Genomic DNA, 19783 nt, shown 5'->3' on the forward strand with positions numbered 1-19783 from the left:
GGCATCCGTCCATGGGATCCCAGGACAGTTTTTAGACCAGGGCTCTGCTGACATTTCTGAGCTTATGGTGACACCTTTTCAGGGCATTTAGACGATTAGAACTTTGCCGAGCTTGGAACAGGGAGGGATCAGACAGGGCCTTGGCCTCTGAACAATGTTCCTTTCCCTTTTGAATGTGCTAACACCCTTTAAGGTGCCTCCTTGCTTCTCAAACTATTAGGTTGATCGGCAAAGTAATAACAGTTTCCTTGCTTGTTGGGCAGGGGAGGGAGAGGAAGTTGAGAGGAGTGAAATTTTATCAGGTGGGGCTGGGCAGAAGGGAGCTGCAGCCTGACTTTTTGCAGTCCGTTTCCCCTCTGTGCTGCAACTCCTGACTTCAGTGCCAGGCACCCCTTCTCTCAAAGTTAGGGTGACCTTGTGATGATCATCCCTTTTGAGAGTGAAAGGCAGTGCTATTCATATTTATTCCAGAAGACATGAACTGGGACTAGGGGCAGACTTGGGCATGTGGTCACCCTGACCCGGGAAAGGGCCCATCCAGCTGTGGCTTTGTCCTTGTGTCACCAGCCTCAGCCCTGACTGAGTAATGAAAGTCATTTAACTTGTGAGCCTCATTTACTTCTGTAAAATAGGAATTAAAGTGTACCTAACCGACTTATTTTTTTAGGGTGATTATTGTCAGGGCCAAGGGAGATTATGTGCAGAGAACTCAGTGTGAAGAGCTGAGCAGAGGTCAAGGTTATTACTATTATGATTAACAGGTGGTTCCTGCATCGGTGGTGGGGAGGCTGCCACTACTCTGTCCACCTGGATCAGCTGGCCCTAATTTTATGGATATTTACGCATGTGGGGTGGCTTTTTAAGGAGCAAGATGGATCCCATCAGCCACTTGTGGAAACGCACACATGTCCATAGTTGCTTTCAGCGCTAGAGTTTGGCTGGGTTCCTAGAGGTAGTCGGGAGCCTCAAGACCACGTGGGAGCAGGTGGTGCCGTAACCTCTTTTTTTTTTTTTTAAAGGTAGGGTTTTTTTTGTTTTTTGTTTTTTTAATTTATTTATGGCTGTGTTGGGTCTTCGTTTCTGCGCGAGGGCTTCCTCTAGTTGCGGCAAGCGGGGGCCACTCTTCATCGCGGTGCGCGGGCCTCTCACTATCGCGGCCTCTTTTGTTGCGGAGCACAGGCTCCAGATGCGCAGGCTCAGCAATTGTGGCTCACGGGCCCAGCTGCTCCGCGGCATGTGGGATCCTCCCAGACCAGGGCTCGAACCCACATCCCCTGCATTGGCAGGCAGACTCCCAACCACTGCGCCACCAGGAAAGCCCCGTAACCTCTTTTTAAGATGAGGAAACTCAGGCCCAGAGGGGACGGGACTCTTCCAAGCTCACGTGAGCAAGTGACGGGCTCATGACCCCAGGGGTGAGGCGTGGGAGGGTCGCTGCAGCTCTCGATGAAGGACTAAGTCTGTAGGACACAAAAGGGGATGGCGCCAGGCCTGGGACCCAGACATGCCTTCTTCCTCAGAGAGTCACCCCTTCACTAATACAGACAGAGCCGTACGCAGAGAAGTGGGCTGTCAGCCGGGGTAGCTGGGCCCCGGCATCAGGGACACACCTGCCCCTCAGCCCACCTCCTGGCTCCCTCAGGGCCCGGAGGCCTCTGTCGGCCTCCACATGTGCACTTTCCCTCCCCTAGTCATCGGCTCCCAGAGTCAGACCTCTTTTCATTAACAGACAGTAAATTAGGGAAGCTGACCTTTCCCACCCCCCAGGACAAAAGTCGGAAGGCCAGTTGCCTTGGGAGCCTAGAGGCCTCTCCTTGTCCCCACCCCCGACTGCTCACCGGAGGACAGGGTCACCGAGGGAGTGGGGCTAAGGGAGACTCACCTTTTGCCCTTGTCTTAGGAATCTGAGAGCAGGGCACTGGCCCTGTGTCTTTGAACTTAACCCCTGGGTGCTCTTCCTTGTGGGAGTTCAGGGATTCGATGGGTTTTCAGTCTGACCGGGGCCAGCTGCCTCCCCTTCAGGAATGGGCTCAGTTTATTTCACCATTTGGGTGTGGGTCCCTACTTGGGCATGAAGGGGAGGGGCAGGGGGAGGAGGGGGCTGGTCCTCCCTGCCTCCAGACAGGGCCCATCCTGGGCTTTGCTGCTGCCCCACCTGTTCTCCCAGCCTGGGCTGCAGTGGGTCACCGTCAGTCAACAGCTGGAAGAGCAGCAGAGCGATGTGGGTGGTCCCAGCCGACCACCCCTGCAGACCTTTAGCCCAGCTACTCCTGTGTAAGGCCTGCCTGGCTGAGTGTTAACTCTTGCCCTCCTTGCAAAGAAAGTGGGAGGGGGTGGCCCATGGGAGGTCTGGGGCTGGGACAGCTGGATCAGGCCTTGGCAGGGGCTTCTGGGGCACCGGATCGCTTGTTGCTTCTGCTCCGGGAAACACGGCAGGCTTTGCCCCCATCCATTCCCTGTCCCCTCACCCCCCCCCCCCCTTTTTCACTGGGAGAAGCATGGGGCAGGATCCTGGTGAACAGGAAGTGAGAACCGGCTTCTGGTCCGAGGCCTGGAGAGAATTCAGGCCTGGGTCTGCTCAGGACAGGACCAGTTTTCTGTGTCCTGCTTTCCAGGTTTCCTCTGGGGGGTGAGGGGGAGCTATTCTGTCACTCTCTGTCCCACTTCCTCCCCGAGCGCTGGCCCAGCCCAGTGATCCCGGAACACACAAACCGTGGGCCTTCCACCTCTCCTTGGTTGCTTCCTCCCCACCAGTGTCCTCTCTGAAAAGTGAATAGACCCCGCTAGGGGTCCTCAAGGTGGGGTGTGGGCTACATGCCACTGGGAGTACAGGGAGAAAAGCCTAGAACTCCTGGAGGTGGTTCTTTTTCATCTCATCCTTTGTTTTATTCATATTTTTGGTGTAAGTTTTACAGGAGACATTCCATATTTGTGAAGTGATGCTTGTGTGTAATTGATAAAATAGATGAAATTTGGGAGGATTGTGTTGAAACAGATTTTACCAACAGGAATATGCAGTCAACATATTTGGGCAAGCGGGGATCAGCAAACTTCTCCTGTAAAGGGCCAGATAGTAAATATTTTAGGCTTTATGGGCCGAAGGGCCTCTGTCGAAGCTACTCAGCTCTGCAATGGAAGCAACCATAGGTAATGGGGAAATGAATGGTGAGACTGTGTTCCAGTAAAACTTTATTTCTGGACACTGAAATTTGAATGTCATAGAAATTTCACATGTTACCAATCTTACTCCTCTTAATTCTCCCCCAACTCCCCCATCCCTAGCCTCCAAACATTACAAAATGTAGAAACCGTTCTTAGCTCGCAGGCCGTGAGCAAACAGGCTGCAGGCCCGTGGACCAGAGTTTGCCAACCTCTGCTCTAGATCACTGGTTCTCTAACTTGAGCCTGCTTCAGACTCACCTGGGAGAATCTTTTAAAAGTGCATAGTACCCCCCACAAAAAAAAAGAAAGAAAGAAGGAGAGAGAGAGAGAGAGAAAGAAAGAAAAGAAAAGTGCATATTCCAAAACCCCAGCCCTGATTTTGTAGATTCTATGGAAGGTCCTGGAACCTGCATTCTAACAAGCAGCTCAGGTGGGTTGGGAGCAGACAGTCTGAAGACCAGATCTTAAGAACGCAGCTCTGGGTCCCGGTGTGTTCAGTTCAGCCAGCCCTTGCTGAGGACCCTGGGGTGTGTGGCTTCTCTAGGCCTCTTTTTGCCCATTTTTGGAACCTGAGGAGAGAAGGAACTCATCTTCTAGATACCAACCCACCCTCAAGGGAGGGCCTGGCATTTCTTTGCCCTGCAGGCTAAGGTCCTCAGCAGAACTCTGCAAGGTCATGCCCACAAGAGGCAGAGTCGCCTGCTGGTTAAGAGCAGTCTCTGGAGTCTCCGTGAGCATGGGTAACTCATGCTGCTTGTCGGTGCCTTAGTTTCCTTCTTGTCTGTTAAATGGCAACTATACTGTACCCCCTTGTAGGTGCTGTCAAGGTAAAACGAGCGTGTGATGCAGAACACCTAGCACAGTGCCTGGCACCTAGTAGGTGCTCAATAAACAGGAGTTGCTGCTTTTGCTGCTGTGGACCAGTGTGAAAGCAGGGTAGCCCTAGCCCCTGCCACAGGCACAGAAAAATGACCACTTATATTTGTCTGGTGCTTTAGTTTACGTGGCCCTTTTACATCCATTATCTCATTGCATCCTTCAGCAACCCCTGTAAAGTGGAAATGGAGGTGTAGCAAGGTGTAGCAAGGTTAAGTGCTTGTTCAGGGGCACATAGCTGGTACGCTCCCAACAAGAACCCAGCTCTCTTTGCCTGGAGACCTCCAGGAGTCTCTCCCGTCCCCGGATCTTGAGTGGCAGCGGAAGGGGAACTTTGGTTGGTTTGCTGTGGGTCCTTCACCCAGCGCTTTCTGCCCCCGCAGATAAAATACCACGAAGAGTTCGAGAAGAGCCGCATGGGCCCCAGCGGGGGTGAGGGCCTGGAGCCGGAGCGCCGAGATCCCCAGGACACTGGCTACCGGCGGCCCCAGGAGCAGCAGCCTCACCACATCCCAACCAGCGCCCCAGGTGAGCGTGGGGCCGGTGCGGGCAGAGGACCTGAGGCCGGGCCGGCTGCAGGGCGGGGAGGAGGTGAGGGGGAAGCCTCGTGTACACACACACACCCCCAGGCCCCATCCCTACCGAGGGCACAGGCACCAGGGTCAGGGCCCGTTCTGGGCTCCCAGCGCCACGGGGGGAGACGCAGCCCCTGCTGCAGAACACGCGGCACCAGCAAATGTGCACGCAGAGACAGAAGCCTTTGAGCAGCGTGGCGGTTGAGTGAGGTGATGGGCGGTGGGAATACATGGCATGGGCTTCGTGGAAGAAGGGAGCGGGCTGGCTTTGGCGAGACAGTTTCTGAGCCCGTCTCCTGCCGGCTTCCAGTTTACCAGCAGCCCCAGCAGCAGCAGGCAGCCCAGTCCTACGGTGGCTACAAGGAGCCTGCAGCCCCGGTCTCCATACAGCGCAGTGCCCCAGGCGGGGGCGGGGTGAGTAGCCCTGGCTGCGGGGAGAGGAGGTGTGGGAGGTGAGTGGGCCTAGGGGAGACTTCCTGGACGTAATTCTTGGACTTTCCTTAGAAAACCCACCCAGGAGGCCTGGCCTCCCCTGACCTTTGACTCCAGCTCCCTTGCCATCTGCAGATAATAGGGGTCTCAGCCTCTCGAGCAGAAAGGAAGTGTGGTGTAGGGGGCAGATTGGGACCCAGTGTTCCAGCCATAGCTGTACATTGGGCGAGTCTCAGTCTACCCAGCTCCCGGCCCACGTTCCTTTACTCCAGCTACCTGGGAGCGCACAAAGCACCTTTCTGCTTGGGGCCTTCCAGACTGCGCCCTGCTCCCCAGTCTCCATGACGACGACCCGCCAGGTCCCTCAGATCTCAGCTTGCCCCTGCCTCTGGGGCGCCCTCCCAAACCACCCTGTATCGAGTGGGTCTCCCCTGACGTGTCTGTCCTTCCGCCCCACTGGTTTCCTTCAGAGCACTCTCTCCACCTTAAAACAGTTCTCTGGGTTTGTCATCTTCTGACTGTCACCCCCACTGGACTTGACGCTCCATGTGGACAGGGCAGTGTCTCTTCGGTTCACCTCCTCCGAGCCAGGCACAAAATGGGCACTCATCAATTTAGTGAATAAATTAACGAGCAAAGTGGGAGGTGGGGTGGGATCAGGCTTACCAGCCGTCAGACTTGAAGTTCGGTCTGTAAGTCCTGCTACTTATCCCAGTGACGGGTGCAGCCAAGCTCAGCTCCTCTGTGCCGGGTGCCTTGGAATTCAATGTAGGAGCAGGAGGGACAATACTCCGAGAAATAAAGTAGCTTGAGATTAGTGGCCTGCTCGGGCCTCAGGCTCTGGCCACACAAACGAGGGAATGATTGTCAGTGCTATCTGGGCTGTCAGGTGGGCCGGAGAGGTTGCGTGAAGGATAAGGTTCCAGCTAGAACAGCCGGTCCTTCCAGCACTCACTAAGCCTGTTCTGGACTGAAGGGATTTGGCTCTGAATAAAAGTCCACCTTCCTGCCCTCTTGAAGCTTACATTTCAGCCGGGAGACAAACACGAAAGCCAATAGATAAGTAGGTATGTAACAAAAGGTCAGAGATAAGCTGTGAAGAAAAAGATAGCGAATGAGGAGGGGAGAGAAGAGCAAAGTTCTCAGTAAAGTAAAGGAATGAGTGGTGGAGGAGAACAGCAATTGCAAAGGTCCTGAGGCAGGAATGTTCTAGGAAAGTTCAAGGATCAGCAGGAAGGCCAAGGTGACCAGAGAGGGGAAGAGGGTAGGGAATGAGGTCTGATCATGCAGGGACTTGTAGGCCATAGGAAGGCCTTTGTGACTGGTGAGCTGTGCAGAGTAAGGGGTTTGACTTGTGTTTTTAAAAGATGGCTCTAGCAGCTGCGTTGAGAAGCAGCAATAGGAGGTTGAGGGCGGAAGCAGGGAGATGTGTTAGGCGGCTATTGCAGGATGCAGGCTTAGATGTGGTGACTTGGCCCAAGAGATTAAAGGCAGAGTTGGTGATAAGAGGCCGAGGTCACTTCAGTAATTTCGTGAGGGTTGTGAACTCTTATTCCATAGCCTTCGGGGCTCATGAAGCTGGTTTCTGCTGCGGGGGAAAAAAAAGTTTGAAATTTCATGCTGAAGAGGGTAGGGGGCCTCTGAAGGATTTAAAGCCACGGAGTAACATCCTCAGGTTTGCATTTTGGAAAGTTCCCCCGAGATCACAATAGATGAACAGTTGGAGGAGGTAGACCGGAGGCTGGAAACAGAAGGTCTGAGCAGGGGTCCTGGTGGTGGGACGGGGCAGTGGGGGCAGATCCCGGAGGTTTCTAATGGGCTCGTCCAGCCCCGGACCCACACTGATCCCAGAGCCTGGCCTGGGGGACCGTAAAGCCTGAGCTGACCCCCGGAGAGAAGTCGATGTCAAGGGCAGTGAGGGTCAGAGGACGTTAGAATCTTGCCTACTTCCAAGATCACAGCTAGAGTTCATGTGTTTTTACTGGACATTTCCTAGAGCTGGGGCTTAAACACAAGACTTTGGCTGAGGTTGGAAGGTGGGACCTGACAGATATGTCTTGTGTCACCTGGAGGTTTTTCTCACAGGAATTGGTCTTTGTCCTGAATTTGGGAACCAGATTCATCAACAGCTTCAAAAAAAGAAGAAAGACTGATGCTTATAATAACACAGATAGGGACTTCCCCAGCAGTCCAGTGGTTAAGATTCTGAGCTTCCACTGCAGGGGGACACGGGTCCGATCTTTAGTCGGGGAACTAAGATCCCGCATGCCACGCGGGGCGGCCAAAAGAAAAAAAAAATGCAGATAATAGAACACAGGACATGTCATATTTTTAACCTCTACCCAGCATGGTGTCTATCGGACATTACTGCGTTCCTGTTCCAAGAGACAGGGCAGAACTATTGTAACCTCCATCCCTGTTTGTGCCTGGCCCTTAGCAGACGCCAGATACATTGTTAAAAAGGTGGTTGCTCTCAGAAAATGAGACACAGAGGTGAGAAAATTCATGGCAGAGCCCAGCCCTTCCGTGTCTCCCAGCTCCTGGTCCACTCTGCTCTGGGGTCCCAGAGAGTTAGGCACCCCTGACTAACCGCGCCCCGACCCCTGCAGAAGCGGTACCGCGCCGTGTACGACTACAGTGCCGCCGACGAGGACGAGGTCTCCTTCCAGGACGGGGACACCATCGTCAACGTGCAGCAGATCGACGACGGCTGGATGTACGGGACCGTGGAGCGCACCGGCGACACGGGGATGCTGCCGGCCAACTACGTGGAGGCCATCTGAGCCCGCCGGGCGCCGCCCGCCCCATCCGTCTTCAGTGCATTCCGCAGCATCGCATCCGTCCTGGGCGTGACCTGTCCACCTTTTGGTGTCTCTGTTTTTTAAAATCTGCAACAGCTTGTTTATTCTCCCCCTCTTCCAGCTTCTTTTGCCAACCGAAGCCTTGTTCTGCCACTTTCGCGGCTCCTTCCTCTGGCAGGTTTTCCCCTTGACCAACTTCTTGATTTTCTCTCTGGATGGAACAGGTGTGGACCGCTCTGGGGGAAGCCGAGGCCCGTGGGGCTGGTCTGGGGGGGCGACCCGTCAGCTCCCAGGCCTCTGCCTTCTCTCTTTTCTGCCCCATCAGCCGCTCCTGCCCACCTCCTCACACACCCAAACATGCCAGGCTGGGGTGAGCCCCAGACCCCCAGGACTCCCAGGGCGGCCGGGAGTTGCTCCCCACACTCCCGGGAGTGGGACCCACCGCCCTTGCCCCTGGGATGGGGACGGGGGTGGAGAGGTTGCCGCCGTCGTGCAGGGGCCAGTGAGATGGGCTTTGCCTCTGCTTCTCAAAGATGGGGCTGCCAGACCTCCAAGGGGCCCCCTCACCCCCCTCTCCCCAACTCAAGGGCAACAGAGGAGGGTGAAGTTCCTGCTTTGGGATTCATTCATCCCTCCCGACACGGTTCCTTTTCACACTGTGATTTTGCTCTGCTGCCCACCCCGAGCCTGGTGTGGGCGAGCAGCTCCCCAGGAAGCTCGGCTTGGGTCCGGTTCTCACATTTCTTACTTTAGCGACAGCTGCAGGAAGGAGGGGAACGGGGTGTTCTCTCCGCAGCCCTTTTCCCTCACTCCCACCCCGGTCTCCGGGGTCCCTGGCTTGCCTCCTTGTGAAGGGTGGGGCAAGGAGCCTCCCGTGAGATCTAGTTAGACAGGCCGCTCCTCCTGGCAAGGTGTCTCCAGGCCTTCCATGGCCTCCCCCCCCCCCCCCCCCACTTCCCGCCCGACCCCAGCTGGACTACGCGAAACCACAGGACCCTCTGTACCTCCAGGACTTTGTTGCGGGGGAAGGAGCGAGTGTCTGCAGGTGTCTGCGATAGGCGAGGGTGAGTGTGAGCGTGAGAGAAGCGGGCGGGGTGCGGGCTGTGTCTGCAGAGCTGTCTTCCCCGATATTTTCCTCGAAACCCACAGTGAGAGGGGAGGACTCTGGGGGAGAGAAATTCCTTATGTTTTGGAGTGAAAAATCCCTCCTTCTACCCCTGAATGGAGGAAGCCCACCAACCCCCTTTCCAATGTGCCAGGCAGAAGTAAAGGGGGGGGGGGTGCTTGGTGGGGGAGGGGTGGGGAGAAGGCTTTGTGGCTCCAGGCATATTCTCTCCCCCATCTCTGTGTCCTGGGCCACAGAATAGGGGGCCAGGGGACCCTGTGTCACCCGCACTGTCTCCCCCGCCCCCGCCACCCTGCCCAGGCTCGCTCCCCATTTACTTAAAGCCTCCTTGAAGCAGAGGGAGAGGGTCCCAGGGCTAGAAAACTGGAAGCACAGACCCAGGATGAGGAAGGGAAAGATGGTGCTATCTCCAAGTCCCTTCTCTTGCTCGTTGGTGGCTGTGACGACCCTTGCCTGGCTTTATTCATCTCTGGGCTTTCTTGTCACCCTTCTGGGTCTCCCCCTCCCATCTTCACCCCGAGTCCACTGACTCAGGCCCCACGGTTGACATCTTTGCGTCCTTGTGCCCTGCAGGCATATTTAGCATCAAGTCCTCACTGCTTGTGAGTTGACTTGGGAATATTTACCCCAAATCAGAGGCTTGAGCCCCTGCCTGACCAATCCCTTTCCGCCCTTGGCCAGAGCCAAGGTGAAGGCAGGTGGAGTGTCTTATATTGGGCAGTTTGGGGGATGAGGGAGGCAGAGAGGGAACAATTTTGGGAGCCTTGAGGCAGGCGCTGGTCCATTTTGTTTCCTCTTGATCTCAAAGCACAATGTGGATTCTGGGACCAAAGGTCAGAGACACATCCTGTTGGAGAACCTGCGGTTGGCAGGGTGGTGAGAGGGCGGGAGGAGGACCTGGGGGAGCAAGAAGTAGCCTGTTTTCACTCGGCTTAAATTTCCTTCCAAAACAAGGCAAGCCAGCCGCTGGAATCTTGCTGCCAGCCCTCTATGCCTCCCATCCTAAAAATAGGGGACCTTTTCTTACACACCCCCAGAGAGAGGAGGGACTGTCACACTGGTGCTGAGGGACCCAGGGGCTGCTGGGAGTCCGTATTCCTTTCCAGAACCATCCATCCCTAGAAGAGCACAGAACCTGAGGGCTGGGCCGAGTCCCTGGTCTTTTCTTACATTTCACAGGTTTTTCAGCTGATCTAATCCCAGGAAAGCAAAGCTAGAATGTGAATATAACTTTAGTGGACCAATAATAAAATGCAAGAAGCCCAATGGTGAGAAAAGTGAATTCTCTCAATATTGCTTCCTGTTTTCTTCCTCATGTCCCTCCAGGGAAGATTACTTTATTGCTTAATTTCCGCCTTTTCCCCCCTCACATATGCACTTCTGGGCCTCTTCTTTTTTTAATAGCTGGAAAAAAAAAATACCACCCCACAGACCTGTATTTAAAAAGAAACAGAAATGACCATGTGAAATTTGCCTCTGTCCAAACATTTCATCCGTGTGTGTGTGTGTGTGTGTGTGTGTGTGTGTGTGTGTGTGAAGCCGTCTGTTCATCTTTTTATATGGGGTGGTTGTCTTTCCTTGGTCTGTTTTGGTCCCCTCCCTCGTGGGCTTGTGCTTGGGATCAAATCTTTCTGGGCTGTTATGATTTTGAACATTTGACTTGGACCACAAGTGACTCTTTCTCCTGGTGACTCAAATAAAAGTATAATTTTTACCTGCAGACTTGGTTATCTCTCTGGTTCTGAGGTGCTGCTGTGTGTGTGTGTCCCGTCTGCTTGGAGGGCATTGGCCCATCACCCTCCTGGGAGCTCTGCTGCCCTTCAGGGGGAGAATGACCAGCCTGGAAGCTGTCACCCTGGGAGGAAGGGAGCAGTGGTGTGTCTGCTCTGACGGGGGCCTTGGCACCTACTTCCTCCTTGTGGAGAACTCCTCACCGGCTGGCTCCTGGCTACATCCCTCTGCCCAGCTTGGTGACACTCCCAGAAGCTTCTTTGAGCTCCCATATTCTCGTCTTAACTGTCTTACTTCCTTTGTAATGCACCTGTCTCCCCACTAGCCAGTGCGCTGTCAGGGCAGGTAATGGGGCTCATTCATCTTTCCAACCCCGCTGCCTGCCCAGGGCTGGGCACATAGCTGCTCAGCAAATGTTTGCTGAATTAATGAATGAGCTCAGCTTGGGGGTGGGGGCAGTTTTGGCTCTGCCTGACACAAAGGAGGAACTCAGCACGCGTTTGAGGAATGAAATGACAGATGGCCTGGGGACGGTCTGCAGTGGGATGACATGGGTGAAGTCATCCACAAGGTGCTCTGGCAACCCGAAGCAGCACTCACGATGTCTGATGAATGGATCTTACACACACATTTTTTCCCTTTGACATTATTACCAGCTCTGTGAGAGAGAAGTAACTACTGTGATGTCCATCTTACAGATGGGGTTCACTGAAGCCCAGAAATGCAGAAATGTTTGGTGGGAGTCACACAGCTGGTGGCAGGGCTGGAGGTGTTAGGACCCCAGTGTGATGCTCCCAGCCTCCCGCCATGACCTTGCCACATGCCCTTTGCCCCTCTCCCGGCAGTATCTCCCATGCTCCATTCTTTGCTCCAGGTGCCCTGGGTCTGACCTCTGACCAGGCACGGCAGCCAGCTTCCCCTCTTCTGCAGGGTTGGGAAAGGGACAGTGGTAGAGAAGGAGTCCAGATCCTTCAGCCCCAGCGTGGGCCCACCAGTCAGGCTTCGTGGAGAGGAGCATTGCCCACTCGGGCGCAGAATTAAGGCTTTCCCTGGCTTCCGGATAGCAGCAGGCTGGAGAGGAAAGGCCTTTCCCCAGAGTAAGCCTTTGTAATTAGGGGGCGAGGCGGCTGCCAGGCTGGAGCGGTGTAGCGAGTGGTGAGGCAGCACTGGGTAGGATAATTAAAGTCAGTACTGACACCTGCTCCCCTTCCGAAGGCGCAGGCTGCCTAATATTGCCCCAATAGCGGGGAATGAGTTGGCAAATCTTGCCTCCGTTGGCCTGCACCCTGTTGTCTGTGGAGCCTCTTCTCCCCAGGAGGCTTTAATCACCTCCGGAGTGATTTCAGGGACAGTCTGCTTGGGAGGGAACCAGCGCCAAGTCTCCACTCCCTAACAACTCTGTTCCCTGCCCGCTGGAACCCATGCGGGGAATTTCTGGACCCCCTTCTAGAAATGGCCTAAGTTCCTGAGGCTTAGCATGACGAAGGGGTTGCTCATGCCCTCATCCTGGGTCCTTCAAAAGAACTAGCTGGGGTGGAGCCAAGGACACTAGGCCTCAGAGGTGACACAGGGAGTTTTCGTTTTTTTTTTTTTAATTTAGTAGGAAATAAGGCAAAAGGCATAAAAATTACATAAGACATAACTGACTACCCCCCACCCAGCTTAAACTATAAAACACCAATTCTCCTTTCCCCTCAGAAGAAGCCACTTGAAGAATAGGAAAAAGAATATATATATGTATAACTGAGTCACTTTGCTGTACAGCAGAAATTAACACAACATAGTGAATCAACTATACTTCAATTAAAAAAAAAAAAGTCACTTGAGTTGCATTTCTAGACACCTACTGCAGAAGGATGGGCCTAACAGAGTTCTTTAGTGCCCTCTCTGGGTATAACACTGCAATGAGTTCTGAAGAGGCTATAAGAGGGACAAGGATGTGGGAAATGACCACGAAGAGATAAGGAATCAATAGAGGAGAGACCTCTGGGGCTCATACTGTAATCGGAGGGATCTGAGCAACATGCATCGCAAACTGAGCAGTGCAGGTGGGGCTGAGGGGGCATTTCCGACTAACAGGGTGGGCCAGTCTGGAGCAAGAGAAGAACGTGGACTCCGGAGTGGACAAGCCTAGTTTTGAATCTTGGTCTCTGCCCTTTCCAGTGAAACATTAGGGAAGTTCCTGACCATCTCTGAGCCTCATCTATAAAAGACTTATAGGGAGGTTGAAATGACTCCACGTGTGCAGTATCTGACACAGCATAGGAATCCCATAAGTGTTAGCTCCCTCCCTAGACATGTCAGCTGAGACTCACGTGAGAACTTCATCCATGTCCCTCCATAATGTGACTTTACAATGTGCCAGTGGCCCACCCAGCTCCCAACCATTATTTTCTGAGCTTATTTGTCAAGGATGATGGGAGGGAAAAAGGAGAAGAAAGGCACTCAGGAGGATTCATTCCTTGGGCACCTGGATACAGATCAGATCTCTTCCTACTTCCATAACATTCAGACTCCATTTAGATACAAAGGGGTAGGATTGGGTTCCTGGGGAGAAATTGAGCCTCTTCACTGCTGCCTGGTCGAAATCGAGCAGTTCCTTGGTTACCCGCTCCCAGGCTTTGTGATTGGTTGGCTGTGGGGTGAGGGGGGAGAGTAAGCTGCTGATGGAGATGCAGCATCCCTTAGTCTCAGGCCCTGGGAGGGGGAGGGGAAAGGAGGGCTGAGCAGTGGAGGGAAGAGGGAGCCATTTCTCTCCACTGACTGCAACCTCCGTGCTCACAGCTCACATTTCCCCGGGACCCAGAGGCCTCCTCGGCCAAGGACTCCACAATGCTGGATATTTTCATCCTGATGTTCTTTGCCATCATAGGTCTGGTCATTCTGTCCTACATTATCTATCTGCTCTAGGGGCCCGCAGCGGCGGCGTGGAGCCTACAGCTCAGGGGGGAAGGATGAAGCTGACTGGCCGAGCATCCTGCTTGCTGACGCACCGGTGGATTTTTGCTTCTGGTCATTATTTCGGGTATTGATTCAAAAACAAAATTACAAGGATCTTGTTTTCCTATTTTTTTCTCAGGTGCACTGATGTAGCATTTCCCAGACCACTCTGAAAAGAATAAGAAATGCCAACTTCTTTCTTTGAGACCTAATTTAAAGTAACAATTTTAAAAATGAAAAGTAAAGCCCACAATGCGAAGGATTTTTAAGTAGAATGTGTTGGGAGTGGTGTGCATGGTGGGAGGGACTATATTTCCTAGTTTTTTCTTCAAGTTAGGTGCTCAAACTTCAATTTGTCCATTTTCTCCTGGTAATTAAAGGTAAAAAACATCTTTATATGTCAGCAGGGTGGCTTACAATTATGCTTGCATAATTGCATTAATTAATTAACTAGTGACTCATTCTAACTGGAGGATGATATAGCAAATCAAATTTACTTGGGAGTGGGGTCTTGCAGGAGATGTCAATTCTTTCCCAGCTGTGGGGTTTGGCGGAGTGGCAAGAAGAACTCTTAATTCTTGTCTTAGCCCATGACCAGTATCGGAAGCTGATACCTTTGCTGCTATTCCTATCTGAGCCTTGCTGTTTCTGGGTTTCCCACAGCTCCTGGACTCCAGTCCAACAAGAAGCCTCTCATCAACAGCAGTCCTGCTGCCCAGCAGACCTCTTCCAGAGCCTTCCGGATATGGTTAACCCCTGTCAAGCAAGGGGCTTTTTGAGCTCAGAGGCAGAGGCACTCACTCGGCTGGGACATCAGGAATTCATGGGCATGGCTGGCAGCTGCTGCGTGCGTTTGAGCTGTAGACAGAGGTGTTGAGAACACAGAGCTGAAATGTAGACTCATTAAAGTTACTATGGAGAACTGCTCAAAAATTTATTTGATAGCCTTTCCTTAGGTCTAAATGCAACTGCATATTATGCTAAAGTATGTTCTTTCCTTTCTCACACGAGGGGGTTCCCTTGTAGGTCCAAGAGCATGTTGTCTATCTTCATCTATGAAGTAGTCACTTTATCACTGTCTTTAGAGATTGCACAATCTGGGGTTGTGTGATTTCCCATGTCTCACTCTCTAGAAGGAAGTTGTCATTTGAGTTTTTAAGATTTATCATATCTTCCCCACTCCATACCCGTTGTGCTCCAGCTTCTCATTTAAAGAAAGAAACAGTTATATAGTCCTCATTCTTTCTGAATAGCTGAATTATAAATTATTGAAACAAGATGGTTACACTTATCTTGTTAGTTGGGAAAAATCTCTTACCCTCAAATAAATGTTTTTGTTTGTTTGTTTTTATAAATTTATTTATTTATTTTTGGCTGTGTTGGGTCTTCGTTTCTGTGCGTGGGCTTTCTCTAGTTGTGGCAAGCGGGGGCCACTCCTCATCGCGGTGCGCGGGCCTCTCACTATCGCGGCCTCTCTTGTTGCGGAGCACAGGCTCCAAACGCGCAGGCTCGGTAGTTGTGGCTCGCGGGCCCAGTTGCTTCGCGGCATGTGGGATCTTCCCAGACCAGAGCTTGAACCCGTGTCCCCTGCATTGGCAGGCAGATTCTCAACCACTGCGCCACCAGGGAAGCCCCAAGTAAATGTTTTTTATATGGTCAAATGTTCCTTTTCTTAAAAGCAAAACAAAACAGAAAACTTTCAACATATTTCTCTGTCCAAGTAGGGTTGAAGAAACCATATATTTGAGGGTCCAGAGTAGACTTGGGCCCCAAATCTGTGGTATCTATTCCTTTGAAAAGTCTGTCTTGATTGTTCTACATTTGATTTTTATTTCTAGCTTAAAAATAAACAAGGAGAAAGATTAACTTAATAGTTTTTATTTATAACATTGTGTTCAACTTCCAGGTTTTAAAAAGAAAGAAAATTGAGGCAGTATATGTCAAAATTAAGATGGAAAACCTGCATTTTAAAATACTGGCCAAGAAGAAACACTGTTCTAGGAGCTTGTCTAGGCAACAAATTATGTGGCCTTCAATAAGTGATTTAACATTCAGGGCTTCAGTTTATTCTGACAAATGTAATGGTTGGACTAGAAAATTGTTAATGTCTCTTTCCATTTCAAAATTCTATAATTCTAGGATGAAAAACTACATCTTTGAAAACAGAATTCCCAGGAACAAACTCTTTAACAGTTTACCAGTAGTCCGCTTTTCTGCCCTCCCCAAATGACACTGTATGATGAAAACTCAACTTCAAACTCTTTCAGGGTACCAACCGCCACATTGTGAGGAGAAAATGAAAATATTTATTTACCCCAAACATATACCAGTGATCATTTGTCTAAGCTGCTTAGGGAATATTAACAAGTACAATACTACATAGTGGTATATAACAAAAAGGGGTAATCTGACAGATACACTAATGCAAGAAGCACGGCATTAATACATTCAGGGATGATCTTCTGTTTTCTGTGGAGTCCGTGACATAACATTTCCCACTAAAACATTCCTCTTAACTCTTTGGTATAACGTGTTTCAAACTAAAATTTTGTACTTCAAGTCAAGAGAGCAGCTCTATGTCCTTACCTAGGTAATTAGGGCAAGTGTCAGTATTTTGGAGGGATCCAAGTTACACAGTTAATTATGGCGGTGTAGATCTTTGTGGTATAGTCTCTAACCGAGCTCCCTCTGAAGTCTTTTATGAGGTCAAGGCTCTTCAGTCTGTATCCATACAAAGTTGAAACAACTAATCAATTCAGTGAAAACAATCAGCCAATTTCAGTTATACACCAGTGATATATACCACTGGTATTGGGCACAATATAAAGACAGAAAGACACCCTTATTTTCAATTACTTGTGAAATATTATGGTTTTAAAAAATAAACAGTTACATTTTGGAAGAAACTTTATGACTCTGTGCCTATATCCATGCTATAATATGCCAGTTTATTTTTTAATTTTTAAAATATTTATTTATTTGGCTGCATTGGGTCTTAGTTGTGGCATGCAGGATCTTTTTTTTTTTTTTAGTTGCGGCATGGGAAATCTTTTAGTTGCGGCATATGGGATATTTTAGTTGCGGCATGTAGGATCTTTAGTTGTGGTACGTGGGATCTAGCTCCCCGACCAGGGAACCCAGATCCCCTGCATTGGGAGCATGGGGGTCTTAGCCACTGGACCACCAGGGAAGTCCCAATATGACAGTTTATAACAGAGTTTTACTGTGTTCATTTCGATAAAATTTTCTAAATTTCACATTTAAACTATTTGTGTATTGCCATCCTAAAATATAATAAAACACTGAAAAAAATACTTTTGTATCAATATTATAAAGTTTTGTGTAAATTTTATAAATCTGTGTCATAGGGCAATCATGTCCTATAAAAATGAGGATTGTACTTGGCCCACATCAATGTAGTAAAAACATCTCTAAATAATTGCAGATTACTTAGAAAAAAATTAATGTGGCATAATGCTAAGAATCATTATATTAATACCTGCTTTCTTGATTAAAAAAAATAATGGGTTTGGGTGGAAAAATGATGTATTTTATGTTAGGAGAAAGAGAATATATTTTGGGAAACAGTTAAATAATGGGAAGATAAATGTTACTAAGTTGGAGCCACCTAAAACTCATTGTTTGGGTACTTTATATGGAATCAAATCCAAACTTTGAGTTTGAAACTTGGCATGACGTGATTTATTAAATTTTGGAAAATTTCTTTTCTTTTAAAAGGCTTAAAATAAGCATTGTTCGGGCTTCCCTGGTGGCGCAGTGACTGAGAATCTGCCTGCCAATGCAGGGGACACGGGTTCGAGCCCTGGTCTGGGAAGATCCCACATGCCATGGAGCAACTAGGCCCGTGAGCCACAACTGCTGAGCCTGCGCATCTGGAGCTTGTGCTCCGCAACAAGAGAGGCCCCGACAGTGAGAGGCCTGCACACCGCGATGAAGAGTGGCCCCCGCTCGCCCCAACTAGAGAAAGCCCACGCACAGAAACGAAGACCCAACACAGCCAAAAATAAATAAATACATAAATAATTAAAAAAAAAAAAAAAAAAAGCATTGTTCAAACTTCAAAATCCTTTAACAGTATCATTTTAACTTTAAATTATTTAAAAATAATGGGAATGTCCCTTAATAAAGGACTTAAACATAGTTGAAGTGGGAAAATTGTCTTTGTAAATTACATGCTTTGGCTTTATCACAGACCAAATGCTTACTAAGCCTAGAATGGCCTCTTCTAAGTTAGTTTTGCTTCCATCTGTTTTAAGTAAAAATAAAAGCAAAGTCATATATAAAGGGGGAAACAGAAAAACTCACTGACACAACTTCCATTATAAACTAAAAAAAAAATCTGCTAAGGCAGACATTTTTTAGAAATATTTAAGAACTCTGTTCATAGAAATACACTGTAAGATCTTGTAGTCATGGGAAATTGCAGGTAATCCACAATACTTAATCACATATTTTGTTTTTTGAAACTGGTGTTAAACTATGACAATTGTAGTATATTAGCAGCAATCGGAATATTAATTGCTTGGGAGTTTTGTCTCTGAATTAAATAACAGAATAGTATAGGATACTGTTCTGCTTATAGATTTATTGTTCAATTTAAGAGTTGTTGCTAGTAAATGAAATTATTTATTTATACACTAAAATATTAAGCATAAAAATATACATAAATGTATAGCTAATTGAAACATTATTTTGTATTAAGACATTTAGTTTTTTGATCATGGTAGGGCTATAATTAACAGCTTAAATAAAAATAAGTTCTTCCACAAGAAATAATTTAAAGGAATTACATAGCAAATATTTTATAATAACTATAAATGGAGTATAACCTTTAAAAATTGTGAATCACTATATTGTACACCTGTAATTTATATAGTATTATACATCAACTATACTTCAATTTTAAACATTTAATTTTTAAAAATACAAAAAAATTTAAAGGAATTACATGCTCAATGATTTGCATCATGACAAACTCTGAACAAGTTAGAAATGTTTTCAATTTTAATTTTATTTTATTAATATGAATAAATAACAAATTAAATAAAATTAGCAAATATTTTAAATATTTAGGTATCAAAGACAGTTCACCAGAAATACAATTCTTTAAAAATAACAATGAGTACTTTTCAGTTTTGTGCACCTTTAAGAAAGCAGTGATCTTAGAATATGTACAATTATTAATTTTTTAAAATTTAAAAGCCTTTCAAGAGCTAAACTAAGTTTTTGTTTTTAAGTCTAGTTACTTGAGGAATTTTCTGGAGTTGTATTTGCTTTCTTGATGAAAAAAAAAAAGTGTTCTTAGTCCTTTGGCACTTTTTTTTCTTAACCTAGAGAAGACTGTCCAATACAGCTGTCTTTCAGGTCATCTTTCCTACCTTAGTGATGTCTCAATAAGCCAAGGAGCATATTTCCATTGCCTGATTTCTTACAGGTTTCAGAGCTACCTGCTAGTGGAATTGGTAAAGAAGTCTCCTTGCTAGTAAGGTGTCCAATAACCAAAGAGGTTTTTGTGGTAGCATTGTGTTTTTACCCTTCACAATATTCATTGACATGAAAATGTGTAATCATATAATTGAGTACTATTCACTTAAAGGGGTTAACTCTTGAGGAATCATCACACAAAGAGGCTCATGTTTGCTTTTTACTGATATAAGGTGGTTCTTCCAGTTGCACTTTTTTGCTGGATTCCTCATGCTTGCTCTAATCTCCAAAGGTGAATAATTATCCTGGCAATAAAATCTTTGTTATTAACAGAAGAACTGGAAGCACCAACTAAGCCATGAAGGGATGGATAAAGGTGAAATAAGGTGCCTATTGTTCATGCTATGGGGAGCGGCCTGATAAACAACTGCTTGAGCTTCCTGAATGCTTGAATGGCTTCCCAAGTACAGTAACGTACTGCCTGCATCATGAAGATGATATAGTTGAGGGGTCAGCAGGGCATGAGAAGGAATTATCCAAAAAAGTATTAACGATACACGTTCTATAGTTTCATAAGGTACGGAGTATTTATCACAATATATAAACTTCAGTTTCTAAGGAGTGTCATTAGATTGTTATTAGTGCTATTGTGGTGTGGTGTGGTGTGTGTGTTTAGAAACAATAGTAAAAATAAA

At 48.5% G+C, this 19783-nt stretch overlaps 3 protein-coding genes across 4 annotated transcripts in view; 2 read left to right on the forward strand and 1 right to left on the reverse strand.

The window, feature by feature from the left end:
- LASP1 (LIM and SH3 protein 1) overlaps positions 1–8220 on the forward strand; it is a 37586-nt gene extending 29366 nt beyond the window's left edge. The window contains exons 5-7 of the mRNA XM_059907016.1: positions 4422–4566; positions 4924–5027; positions 7655–8220. Of these exons, the coding sequence (XP_059762999.1) occupies positions 4422–4566; positions 4924–5027; positions 7655–7828 (423 nt within the window). The 3' untranslated portion in view covers positions 7829–8220. The remainder of the gene's footprint in view (positions 1–4421; positions 4567–4923; positions 5028–7654) is intronic.
- Positions 1–19783, forward strand: part of LOC132354513 (large ribosomal subunit protein eL19) — a 410792-nt gene that overhangs the window by 223223 nt on the left and 167786 nt on the right. The window lies entirely within an intron of this gene.
- The window catches only part of FBXO47 (F-box protein 47), a 25431-nt gene continuing 21875 nt past the window's right edge, over positions 16228–19783 (reverse strand). The window contains exon 11 of the mRNA XM_059907440.1: positions 16228–16364. Within this exon, the coding sequence (XP_059763423.1) occupies positions 16360–16364 (5 nt within the window). The 3' untranslated portion in view covers positions 16228–16359. The remainder of the gene's footprint in view (positions 16365–19783) is intronic.

This window comes from Balaenoptera ricei, chromosome 20 (genome assembly GCF_028023285.1).
Source record: "Balaenoptera ricei isolate mBalRic1 chromosome 20, mBalRic1.hap2, whole genome shotgun sequence".
Lineage (NCBI taxonomy): Eukaryota > Metazoa > Chordata > Mammalia > Artiodactyla > Balaenopteridae > Balaenoptera > Balaenoptera ricei.